This window comes from Rhincodon typus, chromosome 5 (genome assembly GCF_021869965.1).
Source record: "Rhincodon typus isolate 14 chromosome 5, sRhiTyp1.1, whole genome shotgun sequence".
NCBI lineage: Eukaryota > Metazoa > Chordata > Chondrichthyes > Orectolobiformes > Rhincodontidae > Rhincodon > Rhincodon typus.
Window position 1 is genome coordinate 3,950,498 of NC_063336.1, and position 25,435 is coordinate 3,975,932.

General features: G+C 42.4%; 2 protein-coding genes across 2 annotated transcripts in view; both read left to right on the plus strand.

Annotated features, from left to right (window-relative positions):
- The window catches only part of LOC109930964 (dynein axonemal heavy chain 8-like), a 2,199,840-nt gene that overhangs the window by 898,599 nt on the left and 1,275,806 nt on the right, over positions 1–25,435 (plus strand). The gene's annotated exons all lie outside the window — the stretch shown is intronic.
- LOC109918465 (dynein axonemal heavy chain 8-like) overlaps positions 1–25,435 on the plus strand; it is an 876,900-nt gene that overhangs the window by 676,917 nt on the left and 174,548 nt on the right. Inside the window, exons 47-50 of the mRNA XM_048596621.1 lie at positions 6,242–6,406; positions 7,835–8,061; positions 15,405–15,523; positions 21,884–21,987. Of these exons, the coding sequence (XP_048452578.1) occupies positions 6,242–6,406; positions 7,835–8,061; positions 15,405–15,523; positions 21,884–21,987 (615 nt within the window). The remainder of the gene's footprint in view (positions 1–6,241; positions 6,407–7,834; positions 8,062–15,404; positions 15,524–21,883; positions 21,988–25,435) is intronic.

Genomic DNA, 25,435 nt, shown 5'->3' on the forward strand with positions numbered 1-25,435 from the left:
TTGTGCTCAGCCATTCCTATATGATTATCCTGGTTGTCCTCTTCACCTTGATATAGCGATAGAATAAAAACAAAAGTTGCTGGAAAAGCTCAGCAGGTCTGGCAGCATCTCTGAAGGAGAAAACAGAGTTAATGTTTCGGGTCCGGTGACCCTTCCTTAGAACTGATGGTATAAAAACAAAATTTTTGGAAAAGCTCAGCAGGTCTGAGTTCTGAGGAAGGGTCACCGGACCCGAAACGTTAACTCTGTTTTCTCCTCCACAGATACTGCCAGACCTGCTGAGCTTTTCCAGCAACTTTGTTTTTGTTCCTGATTTACAGCATCCGCAGTTCTTTTGGTTTTCATTTAGAACTGATGGTGTCTGGGAAAACGTCCAGTTCTGAGGAAGGGTCACCAGACCCAAAACGTTAACTCTGTTTTCTCCTCCACAGATGCTGCCGGACCTGCTGAGCTTTTCCAGCAACTTTGTTTTTGTTCCTGATTTACAACATCCGCAGTTCTTTTGGTTTTTATATAGTGATAGAATACCCTGGGATTCTCCCTAATCCTACCTGCCTGTGTGCATGCCTACCTATTTTTGTGACCAAACTCACATTTATCCAAATTATACTGCATCTTCCATGCATTTACCCAATCACGCAATATAGAACCCTACAGTGTGGAAGCAGGCCACACCGACCCTTGAAAGATTATCCCACCCAGACCCAGCCCCCTACACTGTCCCTGCATCTCTGAATTACCCATGGCTAACCCAATTAACCTGCATATCTTCGGACTGTGGAAGGAAACCGGAGCATCCAGAGGAAACCCACACAGACACGGGGAGAATGTGCAAACTCCACAGAAACAATCATCCAGGGGTGGAATCAAACCAAGTCCCTGGTGCTGTAAGGTAGCAATGCTAACATTGAGCCACCGTGCTGCCCCTATATTGGCCATGGAGCTTTGGATCTCCCTGCCCCAACCCTTAACCCCTACAATTCTGTTTTCTGTTCCTCATTTCATTCTCTTCAAAGACTTATCCATTGAACAGCCAGTGGATGTCTCAGATTGGCTGACTGTAGCCATGACACCTTCATAAAAAGTTCTAGTCCTGTCTTTAAATTTCACTGAATCCTCCTCACAGCTCACCCTTCCACCCAGCTTTGTATTATCTGTAAATGTTTCACGCTCCCTCTTCGTTCACCTAATTGTTTTCACAAGTTCCCTTTTGCACTTTCCATACTCCAGTAGGGCCTCTATTGATTTGACCTCTTTATATTTGTTAAATGCCTCTCTTTTCCTTCTCATCTAGTCCTGAATATTCCTGGACATCCAGGGTTGTTCCTACATTTCACCCCAAAGGGAATGTTTTGATTCTGTACTCTTCCCCATTTCCTTCTTGAAACCACCCGCAGCCCCCCCACCCCCACCTCCACCACCTCACCGTTCTGAATATTTACCCATAAGTAGCCTTTCCAAGAAGATAGAAGTAGGAGTCGCCCATTCGGCCCCTCAAGCCTACGTCATCATTCAATATGATCACAGCTGATCATCAAGATCCAATACCCTTATCCCACCCTCCACCCATATCCCTTGGTTCCTTTAGCCACAAGAGCTATATCTACCTCCTTCTTGAACATAATATGTTGGCCTCAACGATTCCACAGGCTCACCACTCTCTGGTTGAAGAAATTTATCCTCATCTCCATGCAAAAGCGTTTACCTCTTATGTTTAAACTCTAACCCCTAGTTCTGAACTATCATACTGTAGTGATTGGAACCAGCTGGATATTGTTGACTATGCGATCCTTGATTGGGGTTGTTAACCTGGGCCAAGCAGGAAATCCCTGGCTGACCAATATAACCAGGAGATTTAGAATCTCCTCAGTTCAGGGGACTGACTCTGACGTGGCTGGCCTAAATAAAGGGTGACTTGGTGATGGGATACCAACCTCCGTGCAGTTATTCCATCCATCATATGAATAACGCTTCCTGCATCTAACCTATCTAGTCCTTTCAGAATTTTATAGATTTCTATAAGACCCCTCCTCAGAGAATATATCCTGACTGACTCAGCCTCTTCATGTGTCAGTCCTGTCATCCCAGGAGTCAAGTCCGTAAACCTTTGCTGCACTCCCTCTAAAGCAAGAACATTCTTCCTCAGATAAGTAAGCCAAACCTGCACACAATATTCCAGGTGTGGCCTCACCAATATTGTATAATTGCAGCAAGACATCTTTGTTCTTATACTTGAATCCTGTCGCTATGAAGGCCAACATACAGATGCCTTCTTTACTGCCCGCTGCACCTGTGTGCTTATTTTCAGAGTCTGGTGCATGAGGACATCAGAGTCTCATTGAACATTCCCTCTCTCAATTTACAGCCAATCAAATAATAATCTATCTTCCTGTGTTTGCTACCAAAGTGGACAACCTCACATTTATCCACATTATTTATACTGTATCTGTCATACATTTTTGCACTTACTTAGCCTGTCCAAATCACACTGCAATATATCTGCATGCTCCTCACAGCTTATCCTTCCACCCAGCTTTGTGTCATCTACAAATTTTGAGATACTACATGTAAATCATCTAAATCATTAACATATGTTGTGATAGCTGGGGGTCCTATTTCTGATCCCTGTGGTAAACATTTTTAGAGTGTTGCGTGCACTTCTGGTTTCTCTGCTATAGGAAGAATGTTGTGAAACTTGAAAGGGTTCATAAAAGATTTACAAGGATGATATTGCCAGAGTTGGAGGGTTTGAACTATAGGGAGAGGCTGAATATAGGCTGGAGCAATTTTCCCTGAGGGGTGACAGTATAGAGGTTTATAAAACCATGAGGGGCAGGGATAGGGTAAATAGACAAGGTTTTTTTCCCTGGAGTGGATGGGTCTAAAACTAGAGGGCAGAGATTTAAGGTGAGAGGGAAGAGATTTAAAAAGGACCTAAGGGGCAACATTTTCACACAGAGGGTGGCATGTGTATGGAATGAGCTGCCACAGGAAGTGGTAGAGGTTGGAATAATTACATTTAAAAGGCATCTGGATGGGTATATGAGTAGGATGGGTTAAGAGGGATATGGGCCAAATTCTGGCAAATGGGACTAGATTTATTTAGGATATCTAGTCGATATGGATGAGTTGGACCGAAGGGTCTGTTTCCATGCTGTACAACTTTATGACACTATGACATCCACTGGATCCCCCTGATGAGTTGCATCCTCATAGAATTCCTGTAGCTTTGTCAAGCATGATTTCGTTTTTGTAAATCCATGCTGACTGCATCTGGTTCTACCCATGTTTTCTAAATGATCTATTATAAAATCCTTGATAACGGAATCTATTATCTTCCCCACAACCGATGCCTCAATGTGGAGGTGCCGGTGTTGGACTGGGGTGTAGATTATCAATTTTCAATCCCATCAATTTCTCCAACACTATTTCTCTGCTAATACAGATTTGCTTCAGTTCCTCCCTCTCACTAAACCCTGTGTCCTCCATCATTTCTGGTGCTACTTATTTGTGTCCTCACCTGTGAAGACAGAATCAAAGTATGAATTTAGTTCAGTTGCCATTTCTTTGTTCCCCAGTATAAATTCCCCAATTTTCTGACTGTACGGGACCTCCATTTGTTTTCACCAATCTTTTTCTCTTTATATACCTATAGAAACTTTTATAGTCAGCTCTTATATTCCCCACAAGCTTACTCTAATACTCTATTCTCCCCCTCTTAATAAATCCCTTGTTCCTTCTTTGGTGACTTCTAAACTGTTCCCAATCCTCAGGTCTGTTGTTTCTGTTTGCCAATTTGTATGTCTCTTCTCTGCATCTAATACTATCTCTAATTTCCCTCATAAGCCATGGTTTGGCTACTGTTGTCTTTCCATTCTTGTGCCAGACAGGAATAAACAATTTTTGTATTTCACCCATTCACTTTTTGAACATTTGCCATTACCTATCCACTATCATGCCTTTCAGTAACATTTCTAATCCATCATAGCTAACTCCAAAACTCTTGTTTGCAAACCATCATTATCCTTTTCTGTAACAAACTTAAAATGTACAGTGTTATGATCTTTCTCAATAAAATGCTCCCCTGCTGCCACCTTGAGCAGCTGTCCAGCTTTGCTTCCCAGAAATATGTCCAGCACTGTACCATCTCCTTAACTCCTCTCAATATTCTCCCACTTATTTCCTTTGCTGCAGGTTGGAACACATTGTTGCTAATGATAAGTACAATCTTCTTTCCTGTGATTCCTGAGACCAGCTGAGCACGGCTGTGGCTGTACTCCTTCCTTCAAGCAGGACCACCTTAATTTGCCTCTTGCCCTTGCATTTGACAAATTTATTAAAATTCCTTGGGAATGTAACAGGCAAGATGGATAATGGAGAAGTAATAGATGTAACGTATTTAACTCTCCATAAGGCATTAAATGAGGTGCTGTAGGAAAAGTTACTTCACAAGATAACTACTCATAGTGTTAGGGTAATGTATTGGCACGGATAGATGATTTTCAAATTAAACTAAAATAGAAAGTGGGGATCAATGGATAGTTTACAATTTTGCAAATGAAAATGATGGAGTCCTGAGACATCAGCTGTGTACAATCCAAATTAAAGAAAGGGCCAAGTGTATCATCGCCAAATTTGCTGATAGGTTGGACAGCAATTTATGGGAAGGACATAGAAATCAGAATGGCAAGAAAGTTGGGAAATTACAGTCGGACTAAAATATCAAAATTCTCAAAACTGAGGACAAATTTTGTGACATTTCTTCCAAACTTTAAATGGCGACAGTAGAATCTCACTATTGGCTTCATTTATTTCCATGCATATTAATCCCATTAATAGCCCAACTCATTTTATTTCTACACCACCTCTAATTATCCCATCTTTTCCTGAGATACCAGGCATCACAAATTCCTGACGTAAGTTAAAACGGATATCTTGTGGCTGTAACTAGCTGAATCCTTGTCCTAGCCATAACCCAACATATATGCGGCATGAGATAAGTTCAATTAATTTGTCTGGTGAAGTGTAATTTGCGAGGGATAAGCAAACATATTATTATTTAAATAAAGAGACTATGGAATGCTAAGGTACGGAGGGACTTGGTTATGAATCAAAAAATGTAGGTGTAATAGAATAGAACATAAAAATTATGATAATACAATTGATGATTTGGCTCTGACATCAGTAAAAGAGATTGAGAAAAGACATTGGACTCAAACAAACAGGTAAATAAAATGGCTTTAAACATTTCACTAGAGAGCTGTATTCCATACTGTGTACATAATAATACAAGAGCGCTGCAGCATGTTGTACCATCCATTTAAATAATGCTTTGCTTTTTTATTCTGTTCCTGCTTATTCTCTTCTATTCTACTAGAAAAGTGAACAAACACACATTTCCCCACATTACACTCCATCTGCCAAGTATTTGCCTATTTACCCTGTCTATATTCTTTCACATCTTTTTTGTGTCCTCCTCGCAACTTGCTTTCCTACTTATTTTTTGACTGTCAGGGCTCATGAAATGAAACAGTGGGAGCAGAACCCTTGAAGGGAAAACAAAGACCTTCACTATGTGTCACGTTAGTCCATATATGTAATTCATTGATATAAACACTTAAAGTAACAAAGCAAGAGCTGGTAGAACTCAGTTGGTAACAGATATGAAAGTGAGTAATGATCCCTTTAAATACCATGAGTGATGGTGGTGTTGCTTGGGGCCCTTCCTGATGTTGAACAACTTTGAACAAAGGTTAAAAGAGGACAATGGCTACAGCATTGAAATGAGCAATTCTGGAGATAATTCTGCACCACATACTTACTGATATCCTGCTGCTTGCTCAGCATACTTGCAGCCAATGCTTTAACTTACACCCTTTCCAAGATGGCATTAGCTGTGACCACACAAACACACTATTTTAGATTTAAAAGTGTATCCAGAGGGCCGAGCATATAGGCTGGACACCATAGAAGATTGCAGACAAAGACTTTGTTCAGTATCCAATCACCATGAGAATAAGATGTGCAGCAGGAAATGACAGACTGTGTGATCAACAGTAGGTGGTGTGTAAAGGTTGGTTGTTGGATATTATGTAATGAAAACTCAGAGAATTTGTCCAACATAAATTGACAATGCTGATTTTAGAGAGTCAATTTGGCAACTATCTGAGCAGATAAGAGTGCAGCCAATATAAATCTGAAATACTGCACAATTAAATTGCTGTCTGATTTTTTTTGATAGGTGTCTAACTTATTTGCTCGGGATGAACTTGATGAGATTACTCAATCACTGATTGCACCAATGAAGAAAGAAGCACCTCGCATTCCCCCAACTTTTGACAACTTATATGAATATTTTATAAAAAGAGCCAGGAAAAATCTTCATGTTGTCCTCTGTTTCTCTCCCGTCAGTATTTGTTTTTAACTTGGTTTTCTATTGAACAAAAAGTTCTATCTTTCTAAGCATATGTTTCAATTTCTTTGTGATTGGTCCATGATAATCAAACTGTGTCATTGGTCACATGGCTAGAAGCAAACCATCAAATCTAACGGCCAAAGATTAACTGAGTTCCTCTTTGTTGAAGAAATCATAGGGTCAATTTTGCAATCTACTATCTTTCCTTCAGAGAAGATTGCTGTCAGAGCCAAAGTAGGTGATTCAGTCTTTTGAGTCTGTTCCAAAATTTAATGCAATTAGTGTCAATTTTCAGATGATAGTGTTTCCTACAACACCATCGGAAAGGGTCAGTGGGAACCTACTGCTGATTCTCATGGCCTACCCATCTCAGAAAAACTGTGCCCAGATGGGAGCTTGTTCTTACATGACCATTAATTGGCCATTTAAGGACCTCAATGAACCAAGCGAGGGAGAGACGGAGGGAGGCAGAGAGGGAGGGATGCTCTTAGCCTCATCAATCTCCCGTAAAATCGTTGCCAGATCAGAAGCAAGTCAGTGGATGGTGGAAGGGCAGCTTGCAGGATTTTATGGCCTCTCATCTATAAATTCACAACAGCAGATGTTACAACTCTACCCCATGACTGGTCTGTCATCTATTTTCATACACGTGTTTTTGTCCAATATACCTTTATTACACCAGGTTAGCAGAAATGTCCACCTTAAAGTGAGCAATTTAACTCATATGAACTACCATTTTCAGAAGAATTTCCAAAGTTCTACAATCTTTTGTATATAAAAATTGCTCATGGTTACTCTTCTGAAAGGCTGGCTCCTAATTTTTAGTTTACATCTTATATTCCCCAAGCAGTAAAAAAGGTTTCTCGCTTTCTACCGTTGCCTTTTGAAGCCATGATGCATTTTGTATTTCAGAGATACAGATTTCCTTTAACTTATCTTCACAATTGTGATATCAGACCTTTCACTAATACCCACAGCCACTAAACAACGAGGGACTCTTCATTATATGCAGCTATCTTTAAAATTAGCAGAATAAATTTTGCATGTTCCCTGCAATTTGAGGAACAAACATGGATTATTCACATACCTTCGAGGATTATCCAATGTATCTCTAGCATTCTGATGTGATCTACTTAATACAAATCCAATCTACCTCCTGCAAGCATTAATGAATTGAGGCAATGTATCATTAAGGCAAAAGCAAAATATCGGGAATTCAGAACCATGAAGATGGTAGTGCTCACACAGTTCAAGTCAGTCGTTTCTGATCAGAATGATTAATAATGTTTAAATATAATTCTTAATGTGAAACAATCAGATAGTTTTCTTTGCCTCTGAAAGGGTGAATATTTATTATACAGTGTGCTAAGTTTTGTTTGTAGATTTCGAAGACAACTGTTCTTTATATTTTGCTTCTAGGTTGGTGAAAAGTTTCGATCACGTGCAATGAAGTTCCCTGGTCTGATCTCTGGTTGCACTATGGATTGGTTCAGTCGCTGGCCCAGAGAGGCACTAGTGGCTGTGTCACACTACTTCCTTTCTGGGTTTTACATCGCCTGCTCAGCCGAGGTCAAAACCCAACTGGTGTCAACAATGGGTGTCTTCCATGACAAGGTCTATCAAACATGTGAGGACTATTTTCAGAGGTATGTTCTGATTCAGGACAGGTTAATTTCTCAATGATATTTCTTGATACAAAGACTATCCAACATGATTAGTTTAACTATTTCCCTTTTAGAAAAATGTTAACAATTACAAGGATTGACAAATATATTATTACAATCTTTTACAAACAGGGGTTATTGACTATGGAGGTCATAGAAACATAGAAACATAGAAGATAGGACCAGAAAGAAGCCATTTGGCCCTTCGAGCCTGCTCCGCCATTCTTCATGATCATGGCTGATTGTCCGACTCAATAGCCTAATCCTGCTTTCTCCCCATAACCTTTGATCCCATTCGACCCAAGTGCTATATCTAGTCGCCTCTTGAATACATTCAATGTTTTGGCATCAACTACTTCCTATGTAATGAATTCCACAGGCTCATCACTCTGCGGGTGAAGAAATGTCTCCTCATCTCAGTCCTAAATAGTCTACCCCGAATCCTCATACTGTAACCCCTGCTTCTGGACACACCCACCATCAGGAATATCCTCCCTGCATCTACCATGTCCAGTTCTGTTAGAATTTTATTAGTCTCTATGAGATCCCCCCTCATTCAGCTGCACTCCAGCGAAAGCAATCCCAACGTAGTCAATCTCTCCTCATACGTCAGACACGCCATCCCCAGAATCAGCCAGGTAAACCTTCACTGCACTTCCTTGAGAGCAAGAGCATCCTTCCTCAGAAATGGAGAACAAAACTACATGCAATATTCCAGGTATGGTCTCACCAAAGCCCTGTATAACTGCAACAACACATTCCTGCTCCTGTACTCAAAACCTCTCACAATGATGGCCAACATACCATTTGCCTTCTTTACTGCCTGCTGTACCTGCGTGCTTACCTTCGCGACTGGTACACAAGGACACCCAGGTCCTGCTACACATTCACCTATCCAGATTTACAGCCATTCAGGTAGTAATCTGCCTTTTTGGTCTTGCTTCTGAAGTGAATAACCTCACATTTATCCAAATTATACTGCATCTGCCATTGATTTGCCCACTCACCCAACCTGTTGAGATTATGCTGACAGATCTCTACATCCTTGTCAGAGTTCACCCTCCCACCAAACTTGGTAGCATCTGCAAACTTGGTGATGTTACATTTTGTTCCCTCATCCAAATCATTAATATATATTGTGAAGAGCTGGGGTCCCAGTACCGATCCCTGTGCACCCCACTAGTTACTGCCTGCCAATTTGAAAAGGACTCATTAATTCCTACTGTTCGTTTCTGCACTGCCAACCAGTTTCCTGTCCATCTCAATACATTTCCCAGATCCCATGCACTTTAATCTTGCACATTAATCTCTTACGTGGGACTTTGTCAAACACTTTCTGAAAGTCCAAATATACTACATCGACTGGCTCCCGCTTGTCAACTCTACTAGTTACATCTTCATAGAATTCCAACAGATTTGTCAAGCATGATTTCTCCTTCAGAAATCCACGCTGACTCTGTCTGATCCTGCCACTGCTTTCTAAATGCTCCGCAATAAAATCCTTGGCAATAGATTCAAATATTTTCCCCACTACCAATGTTACGCTCACCGGCCTAAAATTCCCTGTTTTCTCTCTATGTCCCTTTTTGAATATTGGAGTGACATTAGCCATCCTCCAATCTGCAGGCACTGTTCCAGAGTCTATAGAATCATGGAAGATGAGCACAAATGCATCCACTATTTCTCAAGTTACTTCCTTAAGGACTCTGGGATGTAGATTATCAGGCCCTGGGGATTTATCGGGCTTCAATCCCAACAATTTTCCCAGCATCATCTCTCTCCTAATATTGATCTCCCTTAGTTCTTCCCTCTCACTAAATCTTGCATCATCTTCTGGTATCTGATCATTAAAAGTTTCTCATTACATTTTGGTATAACATAGAAGTAGATGGAGGAAGATGATAAAAGCCAGGGTGTATTTTGCACTGTAAAGCTTCAATGATCTATGCATCAACTAAATGGAGCTTCCAAACAGCACTCCAGCTGAAAGATTTCTATTCAGAAGCTATAGATAAAGCCTTAACACATTAAAAAAAATCCAGTGACTGACCCTTCAACATGACTTTTTAGTCGCCCCTATGCTCTTATGCCATGATACAACTACCAATCCTAAATCTACCAACAAGCAGGAACAAGGGAAATCCTTCATCTCAATCATTAGGATATTGTTGACAATTGGCATTACAACAATAAACAATGTGACAACAATAAATCAATCAATCAAGCAATTAATAAAACAATCAATCCTAATTGATTGCCCTAATTGTTCCACAACCCCCTGTTCATGGTGATATTATTCAATAGAAAGCAGCACTTTATAGCACTGGAAGAAATTGTGAAATTCATTCATACTTGCTACACATCTATATATACCGTTGAAAAAGATAATCAGACAGTATAGCAGGGTGAACAGTCTTATCCAGTGGGAGTTGTAATATGTGGCAATGTTGGAAGCTCAGTGTTCCAAAGGCTGAAGTTCAGTTGCTCAATGACCACGAGTTCAGATCTCAGCAGAGTAGCTGGAGGATTTGTGATTAAGATTGATTGTTTTATTAATTGCTTGATTGATTGATTTATTGTTGTCACATTGTTTATTGTTGTAATGCCAATTGTCAACAATATCCTAATGATTGAGATGAAGGATTTCCCTTGTTCCTGCTTGTTGGTAGATTTAGGACTGGTAGTGCTGCTGCTGCCATCCTAAACATATTTGAGCCCTTCCCACAAATTTATGACTCAGCACAAACAAGCTTTGATGCTTAAAGAAGTTCTTTAATAGTGAGGAAGGTCTTTTTCTACCATCTTAAATGTATTGGAAACATATGTTTGAAGGTATCTTTCTTAGATTTGCTGCCAATGTATCGTTTGCCCCTTACCTCAGCCTTGCCTGTCCCCATCTCCACTCCCCTTCACACCACCCACCCCCCCACCTCAGATCCTTGACCTGGTGACCAAGAGCAGAAGTAATTGCCTCCATTAATAGAGATCTATCCAATGCTATACCTCATGCAGTCCATTGATGAAGATTTGCCTGATACCTCCCTGTTGAAACAAGATATGATGTATGGACCATGCACGTCTAAGGTTTACTGAAGCCTGTAATTTGTAGAATTCCCCATGCAATGACTTCTATGGTGTAGCAGGCACTACTAATTGAATTGTTAGGCCTTCAAGCTTTTTCACGTTGAAACTTGTTGCATGTGTTTCAGGGGTGGCTCAGTGGTTAGCACTGCCGCCTCACAGTGCCAGGGACCTGGGTTTGAATCCACTGTCGGGTGACTGTCTGTGTGCAATCTGTACATTCTCCCTGTGTCTGTGTGGGTTTCCTCCCACAGTCCAAAGATACACAGGTTAGGTGGATTGGTTATGCTAAATTACCCATAGTGTCCAGGGATGTGTATGTTAGGTGTGTTGCCATGGGAAGTGCAGGGATGGGTCTGGGTGGGATGCTCTTCAGAGTGTTGGTGTGGACTTATTGGGCTGAATAGCTTGTTTCCACACTGTAGGGATTCTATGGTTTTGTAAAATCTTCAAAACATCACTTTTGCAATTGTTTTACCTTACACAAATAGACTGGCTGCACACAGAGGATTCATAAGTCAATAACATGGGCTATTTTCCAAATAAACCTGTTCAAACTTGTGATAGCAACCACTGGAGCAAGTTAGTGAAATGGGCGTCCTAGCCCAGAAGCAAGGTTTAGGCCTTCAAGCTTTCTCACACATTGCCATAGAACCTCAACATAGGTTAGTTTATTTGAAGAGATGAAATACAATGCAACAGTTTCTGGCAGGCTAGTTAACATGTCTGATCTTGATACTCTTAAAATCGCTCAGTTACCACAAGAGCATACAGATCACATCCTGTGTGGTTGGTGACGCACAGCAGTTATAGATGCACCCATTAAAAGAATACCATGGCAACTAATAGAAGACTGTTACTGTGGATGTTATAAAACTGAAATAAATATGAAAAATATTGGAAATATTGTGAAGATTTGGAAGCATCTCAAAAATGAGAAACATCATGAATGTTTCAGGTTGACGATGTTTTATCTGTACTATTGGTTGAATGGTCCTAAAAATTATGGGCAGTTTCACAAACACATTTTTATGCCAAATATGATATAAGACCCAATGAGATTTCTCATCATATCGGCCAAAGCTGCCATATTAATTACTTGTCCTGATTCTATGACGATGCTGTCATTAAGTGTTCACCAAATTCAACCACCTGCCATATCCAAAGAACACGCAGCTGCCGGGGTATCATGGAATAGACTGGTATCCCTAGCACTGACGCCATCTTTAAAAGGCACCCAGACAAGCACTGTCAGTCTGGAGCTGCCCCACATGGTTCCTGACATTTACTCCAGACAGGGCAGACAGGAGGAAATTGGCTCATCTCTTAGAGATCCTGACAGGCAGAGTGATCAGGATGATGCAAAGGATGGCTATCCTCTTCACTTAGGATTGGCAGAGGAGGCCACAACACCATTCCATGCCAGCCCAGCATGACGTTACCACTCAGGCCTATGTGGTATTAACCATCTGGAAGAATGCCCAGCAATATAGGAGGAAGGTCAATAATCATCTCCACTTCACTATCTTCTCCGTGCTACCTCACAGTCACCAACCCTATCTCTGCTACTGTACCCACCTCCCACCAAGGCTTATGCTCTGCCACTATCACTGTTGCATGCAACAGCTTTCTTCACTCAACACCCAACGTTGCCAATCATGCATGACCTTTGCACTGCCTACTCACTTGCTCAGGACAACTCACCACCAGATGATGCTATTCAACCCATCGTGTAGACGGCACAGTGGCTCAGTGGTTAGCACTGCTGCCTCACAGTGCCAGGGACCTGGGTTTGATTCTAGCCTCAGATGACTGTCTGTGTGGAGTTTGCATATACTCCCCATGTCTGCATGGGTTTCCTCCCACAGTCCAAAGATGTGCAGGCTAGATGGTTTGGCCATGTTAAATGACCCATAGTGTTCAGAAATATGTAGGTTATGTGCATTAGCTATGCGAAATGCAGGGTTGGGGCATGGGTCTGGGTAGGATGCTTTTCGGAGGGCTAGTGTACACTTGTTGGGCTGAATGGCCTGTTTCCATACTGTGGGGATTCTATGACTTACTCCAGTTGCACTGTACTGACAGCAGTGCCACCCACTACCATTTCACCAATCCATCTCTTTTTTCATTCGAGGAGAAAATGGCTCACATTAGGACGGAAAGAGTCATAACATGTGGCAGGTTGCCTGACTGAATCTCCTTATTGAGGGGAGGTTCCCTCTCTGATCCAAGTGGCCGACTGACTCGGTCCAAGCTCCTGGATTGGTACTGGAGGCTGCCCTTGATTTACTGTGCTGGGACCCTTTGACTGAAGGCTCTCTCCCTTGATGTGACTGAGCGCTTTGTGTATGCACTAAACAACAAAGAAAGACAGAAGTACTGTGAGCCTCTGACTCCAGGCTGAGGAGCAAAGGCAAGGCAAAGTGGAGATGCTATGGGCATCCAGATAGGCTCAAAGTAAATGAGCATAAGTATGAAGATAGCAAGCTGACAGCTCTGAGATGCATCTTGATCCAGCACACAGAGTGTCCATGTAGCAGCATTTCAATGCAGGTGCAGCAGTGAAGTGCACGATCTTCCTGCAAATGCATCAGGGAAACACCATGAGAGCTCAGGGAGATGGGCAGGTGTCAGCTGCTAGTGTCTGTAGACAAGAAATGCATGTGGTGTTGCCCTGGAGCATGTTCTGAGGTGCTGGAGGACCCTAGTTCTGAGGAAGTGTCATTTGATCTGAAACGTTAACTCCTATTTCTCTCCACAGATGTTGCCAGACCTGCAAGCTTTTCCAGCAATTTCTGTTTTTTTATCAATCAGGTCTAGTCTGACTTGTAGCACGCAACACAGCTGAGCTCTGTCATGGACAATGACAGCTTCTTACCCCCTATTGTAAAGTATAAGTACAGGGGCATAGATAAAGGGTGGGCAAACGGCGCTAATCATGATGCTGATTTGGTGAATAGTGCAGACGTGATGAGCTAAATGGCCTTCTTCACTATAATAATTCTGTAATTTTACAATTTGTATACTGCCCTAGATCGTTTATAGATAAGGAATTAAACTGGCAGTTTTCATTTTCTAAATCTATCTTTCATACTTTAGTTTCAAAGTTGTTTTTAGTCACTGAAGGTTATTTTGTTGGAAATCGGTGAATGCATTTCTTGTATCCCTACTTCCTCAGAACTACTAAATGACTTCTGAATCTGTGAGTCACAAAACTGAACAAATTCATATGACCAAATCCAAGTGTTGTGCAAACATCAAAGCATTCATCCATCCTGAAATGTGTCTATCCTGAAGAATATCATTGATCCTCCTCATTGCTACAGGTCAATTGGATGACAGATCAGTGGAAATTGTGTCCCATCATATTTTTGGAAGCAGTGGCATGAGAGAAGAAAATCTAAACTTATTACAGAGGGAACACTGATTGATGGTTTAAATAAACTTTCAGAGCCAAATGGTTATGTTTCCGTGAATGATATATTTAAGCAGAATGAGTTGTAAATAATAGACAATCTAAAAATAATTAATTTAATGAGGCATAGAATATAGGAGAAAGGAAATCCTGTTCATGAAACATTATAAACTTTATAAAACATTGGTTAGGCCACAGATGGAATGCTGTGTGCAGTTCCAGATTGCACTGGAGAGGTGCAGAGGAGATTCACCAGAATACTGCCTGGGATGAAAAGGCTCAGTTATGAGGAGAGACTGGATAGGCTGGGTTTGTTTTCCTTGGAGCAGAGGAGAGTGAGGGGAGGCGGGTGGGGGGGGGCGGTGGTGGGGGGGTGGGAGCTGGTGGTGGATCTGATTGAGGTATTCAAAATTAAGAGGTGCATAGACAGAGTAGGTTGTGAGAATTGCTTCCCCATGGCAGACATGTCTAAAACCAAAGAATATAAATTTAAGGTGAGGGCTAAGTGGTTTAGATGAGATCTGAGGAAAAATGTTTTCACCTGAGAGGGTGGTAGAGGCAAATAACCTCACAACACTTAAGAGACATCTGGATGAGTACTCAAAATGCCAGGGAAGAGTAGGCTATGGATCATGTGCAGGTAAATGAGATTAGTGTAGTTTGGTCGCCAATGACATGGTGGGCCAAAGGGCATGCTTCTATGCTGTATGACGCTATGACTCCAACACAGATGTCAAAACGTATGTGAGGCCACAAATGTTTCATTGTTTCCGAGATATATTATAAATGTCTATACAGTAAAAGCAATTTCTGTGTCTGTTTTTTTCAGATATCGTCGAAGAACACATATAACTCCCAAATCCTATCTTGCTTTTATAAACAGCTACAAAACTATCTACAAAGAGAAACATGTAAACATCAATGACCTAGCAGAGCACATGCAACTGGGTAAGTATACATCCAGGGACAAATTTGTAGTTAATATAAAATAAAGGACTGCAGAGCTGAAGATCAGAAACAAAAAGAGAAATTGCTGGAGAAACTTAGCAGGTCTGGCCGCATCTGTGGAGAGAGAGAAGAGTTAACATTTGAGTCTAGTTGCCCTTCTTCAGAAGGGGTCTGAAGAAGCGTCACTGGATTCAAAATGTTAACTTAGCTTTCACTCCAAAGATGCTTCCAGACCTGCTGAGTTTCTTCAGCAATTTCTCTTTTTGTTGCCAATTTGTATAGAGTCACAGAGTCATAGAGTTCTACAGAACGGAGACAGACCCTTTGGCCCAAACTGGTCCATGCTAATCAAAATGTCCATCCATGCTAACCTCATTTCCCTGCACTTGGCCCATATCCTTCTAAATCTTTCCTATCCATGCATTCATCCAAATGTCTTTTAAATGTTGTTAATGTACCCGCGTGAACCACTTCTGCTGGCAGCTCATTCCATATGCGTACCACCCTCTATGTAAAAAAGTTGCCCCTCAGGGCCCCATGTATTCCTTCCCCTCTTACCTTAAACTGATGCCCTCTAGTCCTCGATTTCCCAACCCTGGGAAAAAGGCTGAGTGCATTCACCCTATCAATGCCTCTCATGATCTTATACACTTCTATAAGATCCCCCCTCAGTCTCCTACGCTGTAAAGAAAAAAGGCCTACTTCATCCAACTTTCCCCTATAACTCAGTCCTATGAGTCCTGGCAATATCCTTGCAAATTTCTTCTGCACACTTTCTACTTTAATAACATCCTTCCTACAGCAAGGTGACCAAAACTGAACTCAGTACTTCAAATGCGGCCTCACCAACGCCCTGTACAACTGTAACATAATTTCCCAACTTCTATACTCAGTACTCTGACTGATGAAGGCCAGTGTGCGAAAACACTTTTTCAATCTCTGTCTACGTGTGACTGCACATTCAGAGATCTATGCGCTTAAATTCCAAGTGGGAGGCCAAGGCCTCCCACTTATTCTACACCTCTCATGTCTCTTCACAGTGCCAGACTACAGTCAAGCTCAACAGGGTCTTCTTTCCCCGATGATTCTGCTGAGCCCATTCCCTTGGCTATGGTTTTGCTAGATAGTAGGTAGGGACAGTGGGAATCTCGTTCATCCAATCATGCACGTCACTAATTAGATGACGAGGCATTTGGCTATTACATTTATTTGGTAAGGCCACTTCTAGTCAGGAAGCAATCCTTACCGAGTTGTACCTAAGTGCTATTGTCGAAAGAGGAATACAGTTTCAGGCATTGCTGCTCATCATGTAGATTGTCTGTGGGACGAGAAGGCCCAGGTTGAGAGACAGGGCTACTGGATCACAACCTTCATCCATTGGCTCCTCTCATATAGGTGTCATAGCACCTAATACTGCCGGCCATAGTTGTAGTTACAGTTTCCCGATGGATATTTTGGAGACACCGATTTTTCTGAGGTCTGCCATGCTCTTAATATGGATGAGGCCACGGCTGGAGATGACCACCGGAATCTGTTTCACGGCCCCAATCCTGTAGTCCAGTGCTATCAGATGTTTCCGCATAGCGGCCAACACCCTGTCACCCCAGTATTTCTCATATTTCAGAGTCCAAGTAAACGGGATTCAAAGGGCACTGCTACGTCAAATACATAGGCTGTGCCATCCTCAACCAGCACGATGTCAGGCTTGCAGAACAACATTTGAAGGGGTATCCTAGGTTCCGTCACTATTGCACCCTCTGTCACATGACGAAGCTGCCGTACCAGCTGTTTCATGATACGGTTATGCCGCGTGCATCATGTGTCACGGAGCAACTCTGCAAGACGTAGCTGAGCGTTTCTGGCTTCCTACAGTCTCCTCTGCATTTATTGTCCTCAGTTCCACGGCCACCCCTCGCTCTCCTTACTTTCGTTGAGAGCGACCCGCTCCTCAGCTGGGTCGCCCTGATAAACAATCTAGGAAATATTTTTCCATTGTTGGTAACCCACCTATGCGAAACGTGATCAACTTTAAGCCCCTTCAGGGTCTTGCAATCGGCGTGGCTCATCATACATTCTTTCCAACAGTCCTTAGTTTCTTGCGTATTATTAACTTGCCATTTCCCGATCCTGCCCACTTTGGACATCTCTCTAATCACGGGTTGGAAGGAGTCCAACATCGCCATCGCCCGTACCCATGGGATGTCCTTCAACAGAAGTCTCTCCATTCTCTTCACTTTTTCGACTGGTATAGTTGGCGATAGGCATGGAATGCCTAGACCGCCATCCTTCACTGCGGAATGCAGAAAGCCGATGGATGTACATTCTGTTCCACTACATTCCTTAAGGCCCCACCATTCACCATGAAGCTCCTTCCTTGATTTAACTTTTCAAAATGCAACATCGCACTTATCTATAGTAAACTCCATTTGCCATTCCTTGGCCCACTTCTCCAGCTGATCAAGACCCTGCTGCAATATTTGATAACCTTCCTCATTGTCCACAATACCATCTATTTTAGTGTCATCCGCAAACTCACCAGTCATGCTTTGTACGTTCTCATCCACATCATTGATATGGATAACAAACAGCAATGGGCCCAGCACCAACCACTGAAGGACACCACTAGTCACAGACCTCATCCTTGCACTATTACTCTCTGCTTCCTACCATCAAGCCAATTGTATGTATCCAATTTGCCAGCTCTCCCTGGATTCCATGCAATCTAACCTTCCAGAGCAGCAACCATGTGGAACCTTATCAAAGGCCTTACTGAAATCCATATAGACTACATGTACCGTCCTGCCCTCATCAACCTTCTTGGTCAATTCATCAAAGAACTCTAATGTATTTGTGAGGCATGATCTCCCACACACGAAGCCATGCCAACAATTCCTAATCAAACCCTGTCTTTCCAAATGCATATATATCTTTTCCGTATAATTCTCAGGTTTTTCTTTACAGGACTTCTTGTATAAGGGTACAACATTCGCTACCCTCCAGTTTTCCAGGACCTCACCTGTGGCTAACAATGATGCAAATATATCAGCTAGAGTCCCTGCAATTTCTTCTTTAGCCTCTTGCAGGGTTCTTGGATATATCTGGTGAAGACCAGGAGATTTATCCATCTTCATACATTCTAATACTTCCAACACCTCCTCTACTTTGATATGGACTGTCCCCAAGATATCGCCACTAACTTCCCCAAGTTCTAAAGTCTTCATGTCTTTCTCACGGTAAACACAGAGGAGAAATATTCATTGAGGACCTCGCCCATCTCCTATGGTTCCACTTTCGTCCTTGAGGGGTCCTATTCTCTCTGTAGTTATTCTTTTTTGCTTAATGTACTTAAAGAATCTCTTTGGATTCACCCTAATCTTCTCAGTCAAAACTATCTCATGCCCCCTTTTCATCTTTCTGATTTCATTTTTCAGTAAACTCCTGTATCCCCTGCATACCTCCAGGGATTCCCTTGATCCCAGCTGCCTATACCTGAGCCACGCCTCCTCCTTTTTCTGGTCAAAGCCTCAATATCTCTTGTCATCCAGGGTTCCCTATTCCTGCCAACCTTGACCTTCACCCTCATAGGAACATGTAGACCTTGAACTCTAGCTATCACACTTTTAAAGGCCTCCTACTTGCCAGAGGTCCCTTCGTCTGCAAACAAACTGCTCCAATTAATCCCTGAAAGATCCTGTCTAATTCCATCAAAATTCAACTTTCCCCAATTTAGAACTTGAACCTGTGGACCAGTTTTGTCCTCCATAACTATTTTAAAATGTGTTGGACCTGTGTCATGTCATTAGAAAGAAACACCTTCTTCATGATGTGTACATTTTGCAGATTCGTTCTGGAATGCAAGAGAGAGTGCATTTAGTTTCCTTATGAAAGCTGTGATAGGGCATCTTTAAGTGTGGAAATCTATAATTTGTTAAGCACGTATTTATTGTACTTGTACAGACCTCTCCCCTTGTGAGTTGTTTAATTGCTTATCTCACTTAGCATGCAAGTAGTAGTGTTCGTACTTCACTAAGTTGACAATCTGCTGTTGCTCCTTGCATACCTTCCTGCACTTTTCATTGAACCTGGCTTGGTGTTAGTGGTAGGCTGATAGATTTGCTGGGCCATGAGGTTACAGAATGTGGTTGAATACACTTCTGCTGCCGCTGTTGACCCACGGCGCCTCACAGATAGCCAGTTTTGAGTTGCTAGATTTGTTCAAAGTCTGTCCAATTTAGCACAGCAGTAGTGCCACAGAACACAATGGAAAGTATCCTCTATGTGAAGAAAGGACTTTGTCTCTTCAAGGACTATGTATTGGACACTTGAAATGATACTGTCATGGATGGGTACATCTGTGACATGTAGAATGGTGAGGATGAAGTCATGTGTGTATTTCCTTCCTAATGGTTCCCTCAGCACTTGCACAGACCCAGTCTAGAAGTAATGTTCCTTAGATCTCAGCCAGTTCAGTCAGTAGTGGCGCTTCTGAACCACTCTGATGGACATTTAAGTCCCACCCTCAGTATTTCCTCCAATGGTGCTCAATATGGAAGAGTACCATTACTTCTGCTAAGAGATGTAGTGGTAGGTGTTAATCAATAAGAATTTTTTTTGTTCGTGTTCAACCTGATGTTTTGTGAGTTTATGGGCTCTGGAGTCAACAAGCAATTCCCTCCCGACACTAAAGCACTTTTCCACCACCTCTGCTGGGTCTGTCCTCATGGTGGGTCAGAATATGCCCAGGGATGCTGTCGATGCATCAGTGAGTGACAGTATTAGTAGGAGTGACCACTGCACAGTCCTTGTGGAGATGAAGGAATCCTACAGCAAGTAATTTGCCTCCTGCCTCCCCAAAGCAAGCTCAACATCTACAAGTAACAAGTCGGAGTGTGATAGAGTATGCCCTACTTTCCTGGATGAGTGCAGTTCCAAAAACAATCAAGAAGCTTGACACCATCCAAGATAAAGCAGCCTGCTTGACTGTCACAACATCCAAAAGCATTCTGGCCCTGTATCACTGACGCCCAGTAGCAGCAGAGTAAACTATCTACAAGATGGACTGCAAAAATTCACCAAGGATGCTTAGACAACACCTTCCAAACTGTTGATGTGGTATCAATGGATTTTAAAAAAAGTTTGTTACAGTGTCACACACATTAGACTTATGAGGAATGTTATATTTCATGGTATAAAAAGGGCACTAGCAATGTCTGTACAAAGTTGACTGACTGATAAAAAAAAACAGAGTAATATTTAATGGATATTTTTCAGGTTAGAGGAAGGTTTGTAGTGGAGTTCCTTTGTTTTTGGTTTTGGGACGTCTGCTTTTTCTGATCTACATTAATGACCTAGACCTTGGTGTGCAGGGAACAATTTCAAAGTTTGCAGATGACATGAAACTTTGATGAATTATAAACTGTGAGGAGGATAGTGTGGAATCCAAAAAGACATGATAAGTGGGTGGATTGTAGCAGATGAGGTTAGTGTGAGGTTAGTACTTTGATTAATAGAACATTGAAAGGCAGTATAAAATAGGTGTACAATTCTAAAGTGATGGAGGAACGAAGGGTCCTGAGGTATATATGTTCACAAATCATTGAAGATGGCAAGACAGTTGGAGAGAGCAGTTAATAAAGCATATCTTGGCCTTGACTTTGTTATAATGGGGGCATGGAGTACAAGAACATGGAGGTGATGTTGAACTTGGATAAGACACTTATTATTGGAATATTGTGTACAGTTGCCACCTTAGAGGAAAGATGTGAATGTATTGGAGAGAGTACAGAAGCAATTTACTAAAATGGTTCCAGAATGAGAAACTTCTTACTATAAGTTAAATTGAGGAAGTTGGCACTGTTCACCTTGAAGGGAAGAAGGCTGAGAGGAGATTTGACAGAGGTCTTCAAAAACGTGAGCGGGTTGGACAGAGAAGATAGGGAAAAGATGTTCCTGCTCATAGAAATAACAAGAACATGGGCATAGATTTAAAGTGATGTGCAAAAGCAAGGATAATGTGAGAAAAATGTTTTGCACTCAGTGATTAGTAATGGCATGGAATGTACTTCCTGGAAATTTGGTAGAGGCAGGTTCAATAGGGGCATTCAAGAGGGCATTAGATGGTTATTTTAGTAGAAATAATGCACAAGGGTGTAGGGGAAAAGCAGGAGATTGGCAGAGGTAAAATTGCTCATTTGAAGAGCTAGTGCAGGCACGATGGGCCAAATGTCCCCCTTCTACACTATAACAATTCTGTGACTCTGTGAAAACATTTCCATAGTCAGCCTTAATTTCAGTAAATCAAAAAAAGGAAACTTCTGTGAGGGACATTTGTTTTTAATCAGACTGAACACATGATTACAGGTCTTTCCAAGCTCATGGAGGCAACTGAATCAGTCGCTCTTCTCTCCAAAGAACTAGCAGGAAAAGAAAAGGAACTTGCAGTGGCTTCCCGTAATGCTGATAAGGTTTGTATGGAATTCACTTTTAAAGTAACTATCACTTCCAACAAGCTGGCAATGTCAAATGGAGGCAACTGAAAAAGCTACTCCAAAACCTTAAATGTTGAATCACATAGAGTGGTTCAGGTAAGAAATTTGGCCTCTCAACCAGACCTTCCAGAGTTGAAGGCTTTGGGGCTGTATTTAAAGGTCACCCGGGCACCCTTCGCTCTCTGCAAGCCAAAAGCATCATTGGAGCCTGTGATGGTTGCCTTCTCAGAGATGTTCAGAGAGGGCTTACGTTTATAGAATAGAATACCAATTTATTGTCATGTGTATTTTTACAAAAAATACAGAGAAAAATTTTATGATTGGCCATATCATGGTACCTAAATTAATGACAGAAGTCATAAATTAGAAGTAAAAAGAAGTAAAAGTTGGCCCAAGACTTAGTGATGCCTCTCTAGAAGTTAGATTTGAGGTCGTCCGGGAAAGCATGAAGGCTGTCTTCCTGAGGACAGTACCCGGAAGCTTTCTTCTTATAAGCAGCTGGCCTGGAGTAAGATTGCAGTTCTGGGGCGTGTGGCAGCACAAATGACCCAGATTAAATGCAGGAAAAGGATGGACATCTCCTGTGCCCCGTGTGTAGTGTTGTATAAAGGAAATGTCCTGAGAGTTTTAATGCTGGAGACGGAAGCTCCATCTGATCTGATGATGCTGTAAAGTGCTGATTATGTGAAGATTCTACATCCACTGGACACATGATTAATGAGGTGCCCCTTCAGTTAGACAGAATTACAAAGCTGCAACACTGCAAGCCCAACATAGCCCAAAATAATCTCCAATTTGGCGGTATCCTAATTGAAATTGAAAGAAACAAGAAATCATGAAACAAAAGTTAGATTCATTCTTTTTGTGCAATGTTTTAAATGCTAGCCTCTGCCTGGTAATCACCAGATGCCCCAATCTCTTCATTCCTCACCATTTTTTTAACCTCTGTTGCTTCCACAACAATTTATCACTTCCCTATTTCTTCAAGACACTGCAAAGTCAGAATTGATGTTCACATCTTGCCCACCAAGTCCCTCATTGTACGTGTCCCTATCCCCTGATAACCTTCTTCTCTCTCCTCATCAAGGCCATATACACCCTGACTTTCTTTGTGTTCCATAGCTCCACAACCCTCAACCAGTTCCCACCCTACCACATTCAACTGCCCCCAATAATAGTGACCAATCCCTCGTCCTACACAAAAATCATTGGTTAATGCCCCATCTGTGAGCTACAGAGCAGGTCAATGCCTTGGACAAAACACACACTGGACTGATTGGAGCATAAGCCCTGCAGCAACTAGAGTCCAGCTCCAGACAGACTACAGCCCAAGCCCTGGACTGACTGAAGCCAAAGTTGAAGTGACTGAAGTACAAGCCCTGGACTAACTGCACTTGCATGTAAGAGCAGAGCCTTAAGAAATACATAATATAACCAAGCAGAGTCAGCATTAAGGAGATATTCATTCATGGGATAAGGGCTTCACTGGCGAGGCGAGCGTTTACTGCCCATTGGACAATTAAGAGTCAGCCACATTGCTGTGGGTCTGGAGTCAGATGTAGACCAAGTAAGGACAGCAGCTTCTTTACCAAAAGGACATTAATGAACCAAACGGGTATTTCTCACAATCAACAATGGCTCATAATCACCATTAGACTTATAATTCCAGTTTTTTTTTATTGAATTCAAATTCTACTATCTGCCATAGCAGGATTTCAACTGAGGTCTACAAACATTAGCTGGGTCTCTGCAATAACAGTCTAGCAATAATACCATTAGGCCATCGTCTTTGTTTAAGGAGGCAACAAGCAGGATAGTTAAAGGAGAAACAGTGGATGTAACGTATTTGGATTTTCAGAAGGTGTTTGATTAGATAGCACCTATTCGGCTACTTGGGAGCCCATGGTGTTGGAGGGAATATATTAGCACGGATAGAGGATTCACTTAACTAATAGAAGACAGAGAGATAGGATAAGAAGGGCATTTTCACAGGACTGAGATAAATCCACATTTTAATCACTAATGGGCCAAAGACAGGAAAATAGAGTTGAGCATTAACAGAACAGCCGGGCTCTCATTGAATGGCAGAGCAGATATGATGGGCTGAATAACCAACTTCTGCTTCTATCTCTTATTGCATTGCAGTCAAACCCCAAACTGATTGTAGCCCCAAACAGACTGCAATCCACATGCCAGACAGACTACAGTCCATGCCACAGACAGATTGCATTGCAAGACCCAGAAAAAGGGAAGTCCATGCCACACTGAGACTAAAACTCAGACTGCAGTCCACGTCGCAGACAGACTGCAGCCCAAGACCCATACTGACTACAGGCCAAGACTGACTGCAGGCCAAAACCCATACTGACTGCAGGCCAAGACCCATACTGACTGCAGGCCAAGACCCATACTGACTACAGGCCAAGGCCCATACTGACTGCAGGCCAAGACCCATACTGACTGCAGGCCAAGACCCATACTGACTGCAGGCCAATACATAGTTTGACTGCAATTCACTCCCCAGACAGGCTGCAGTCCACAACCCACATAGATTGCATCCCAAGACCCAGACTGACTGCTGTCCATGTCCCAGACAGACTGCAGCCCAAGACCCACACTGATGACAGTCCACACCCAGACAGACTGCAACCCAAGACTGGACTGATAGGAGCCCAAAGCCCAGACTGACTGAAGCCCAAATTCTAGACTAACTGGAGCCCAAACCCCAGGCTGACTGAAGCCTAATCCCCAGTCTGATTGGAGCCCAAAACCTAGACTGACTAGAGCCCAAATTCAGACTGACTGGAGCCCAAACCTCAGACGGACTGAAGCCAAAGGCCTAGACTGACTGGAGCCAAAGGCCTAGACTGACTGGAGCCAAATGCCTACACTGACTGGAGCCAAAGGCCTACACTGACTGGAGCCAAAGGCCTACACTGACTGGAGCCAAAGGCCTAGGCTGACTGGAGCCGAAGGCCGAGGCTGACTGGAGCCCAAACTATACGATTTTTTTCCCAATTTTGCTGGTCTATTGAGTTCACTCTGGATATAAATAACCAATGGCGGTGCTAACCATGGAATATACCCAATGTTCTATATTGAAGAAAGTACACCAAAAATACTGCAAATATTTTACCCAAGCAAAGCTTATAATCATAAATGAACTCTACTTGCACAGAGACAACAAGGTGCAGGGCTGGATGAACACAGCAGGCCAAGCAGCATCATAGGAGCAGAGAGGCTGACGTTTCGGGCCTAGACCCTTCATCAGAAAAGGGGGAGGGGAAGGGGGTTTTGAAATAAATAGGGAGAGAGTGGGAGGCGGATAGAAGAGGGATAGAGGAGAGGATAGGTGGAGAGGAAACAAACAGGTCGAAGAGGCGGGGATGGAGCCAGGAAAGGTGAGTGTAGGTGGGGAGGTAGG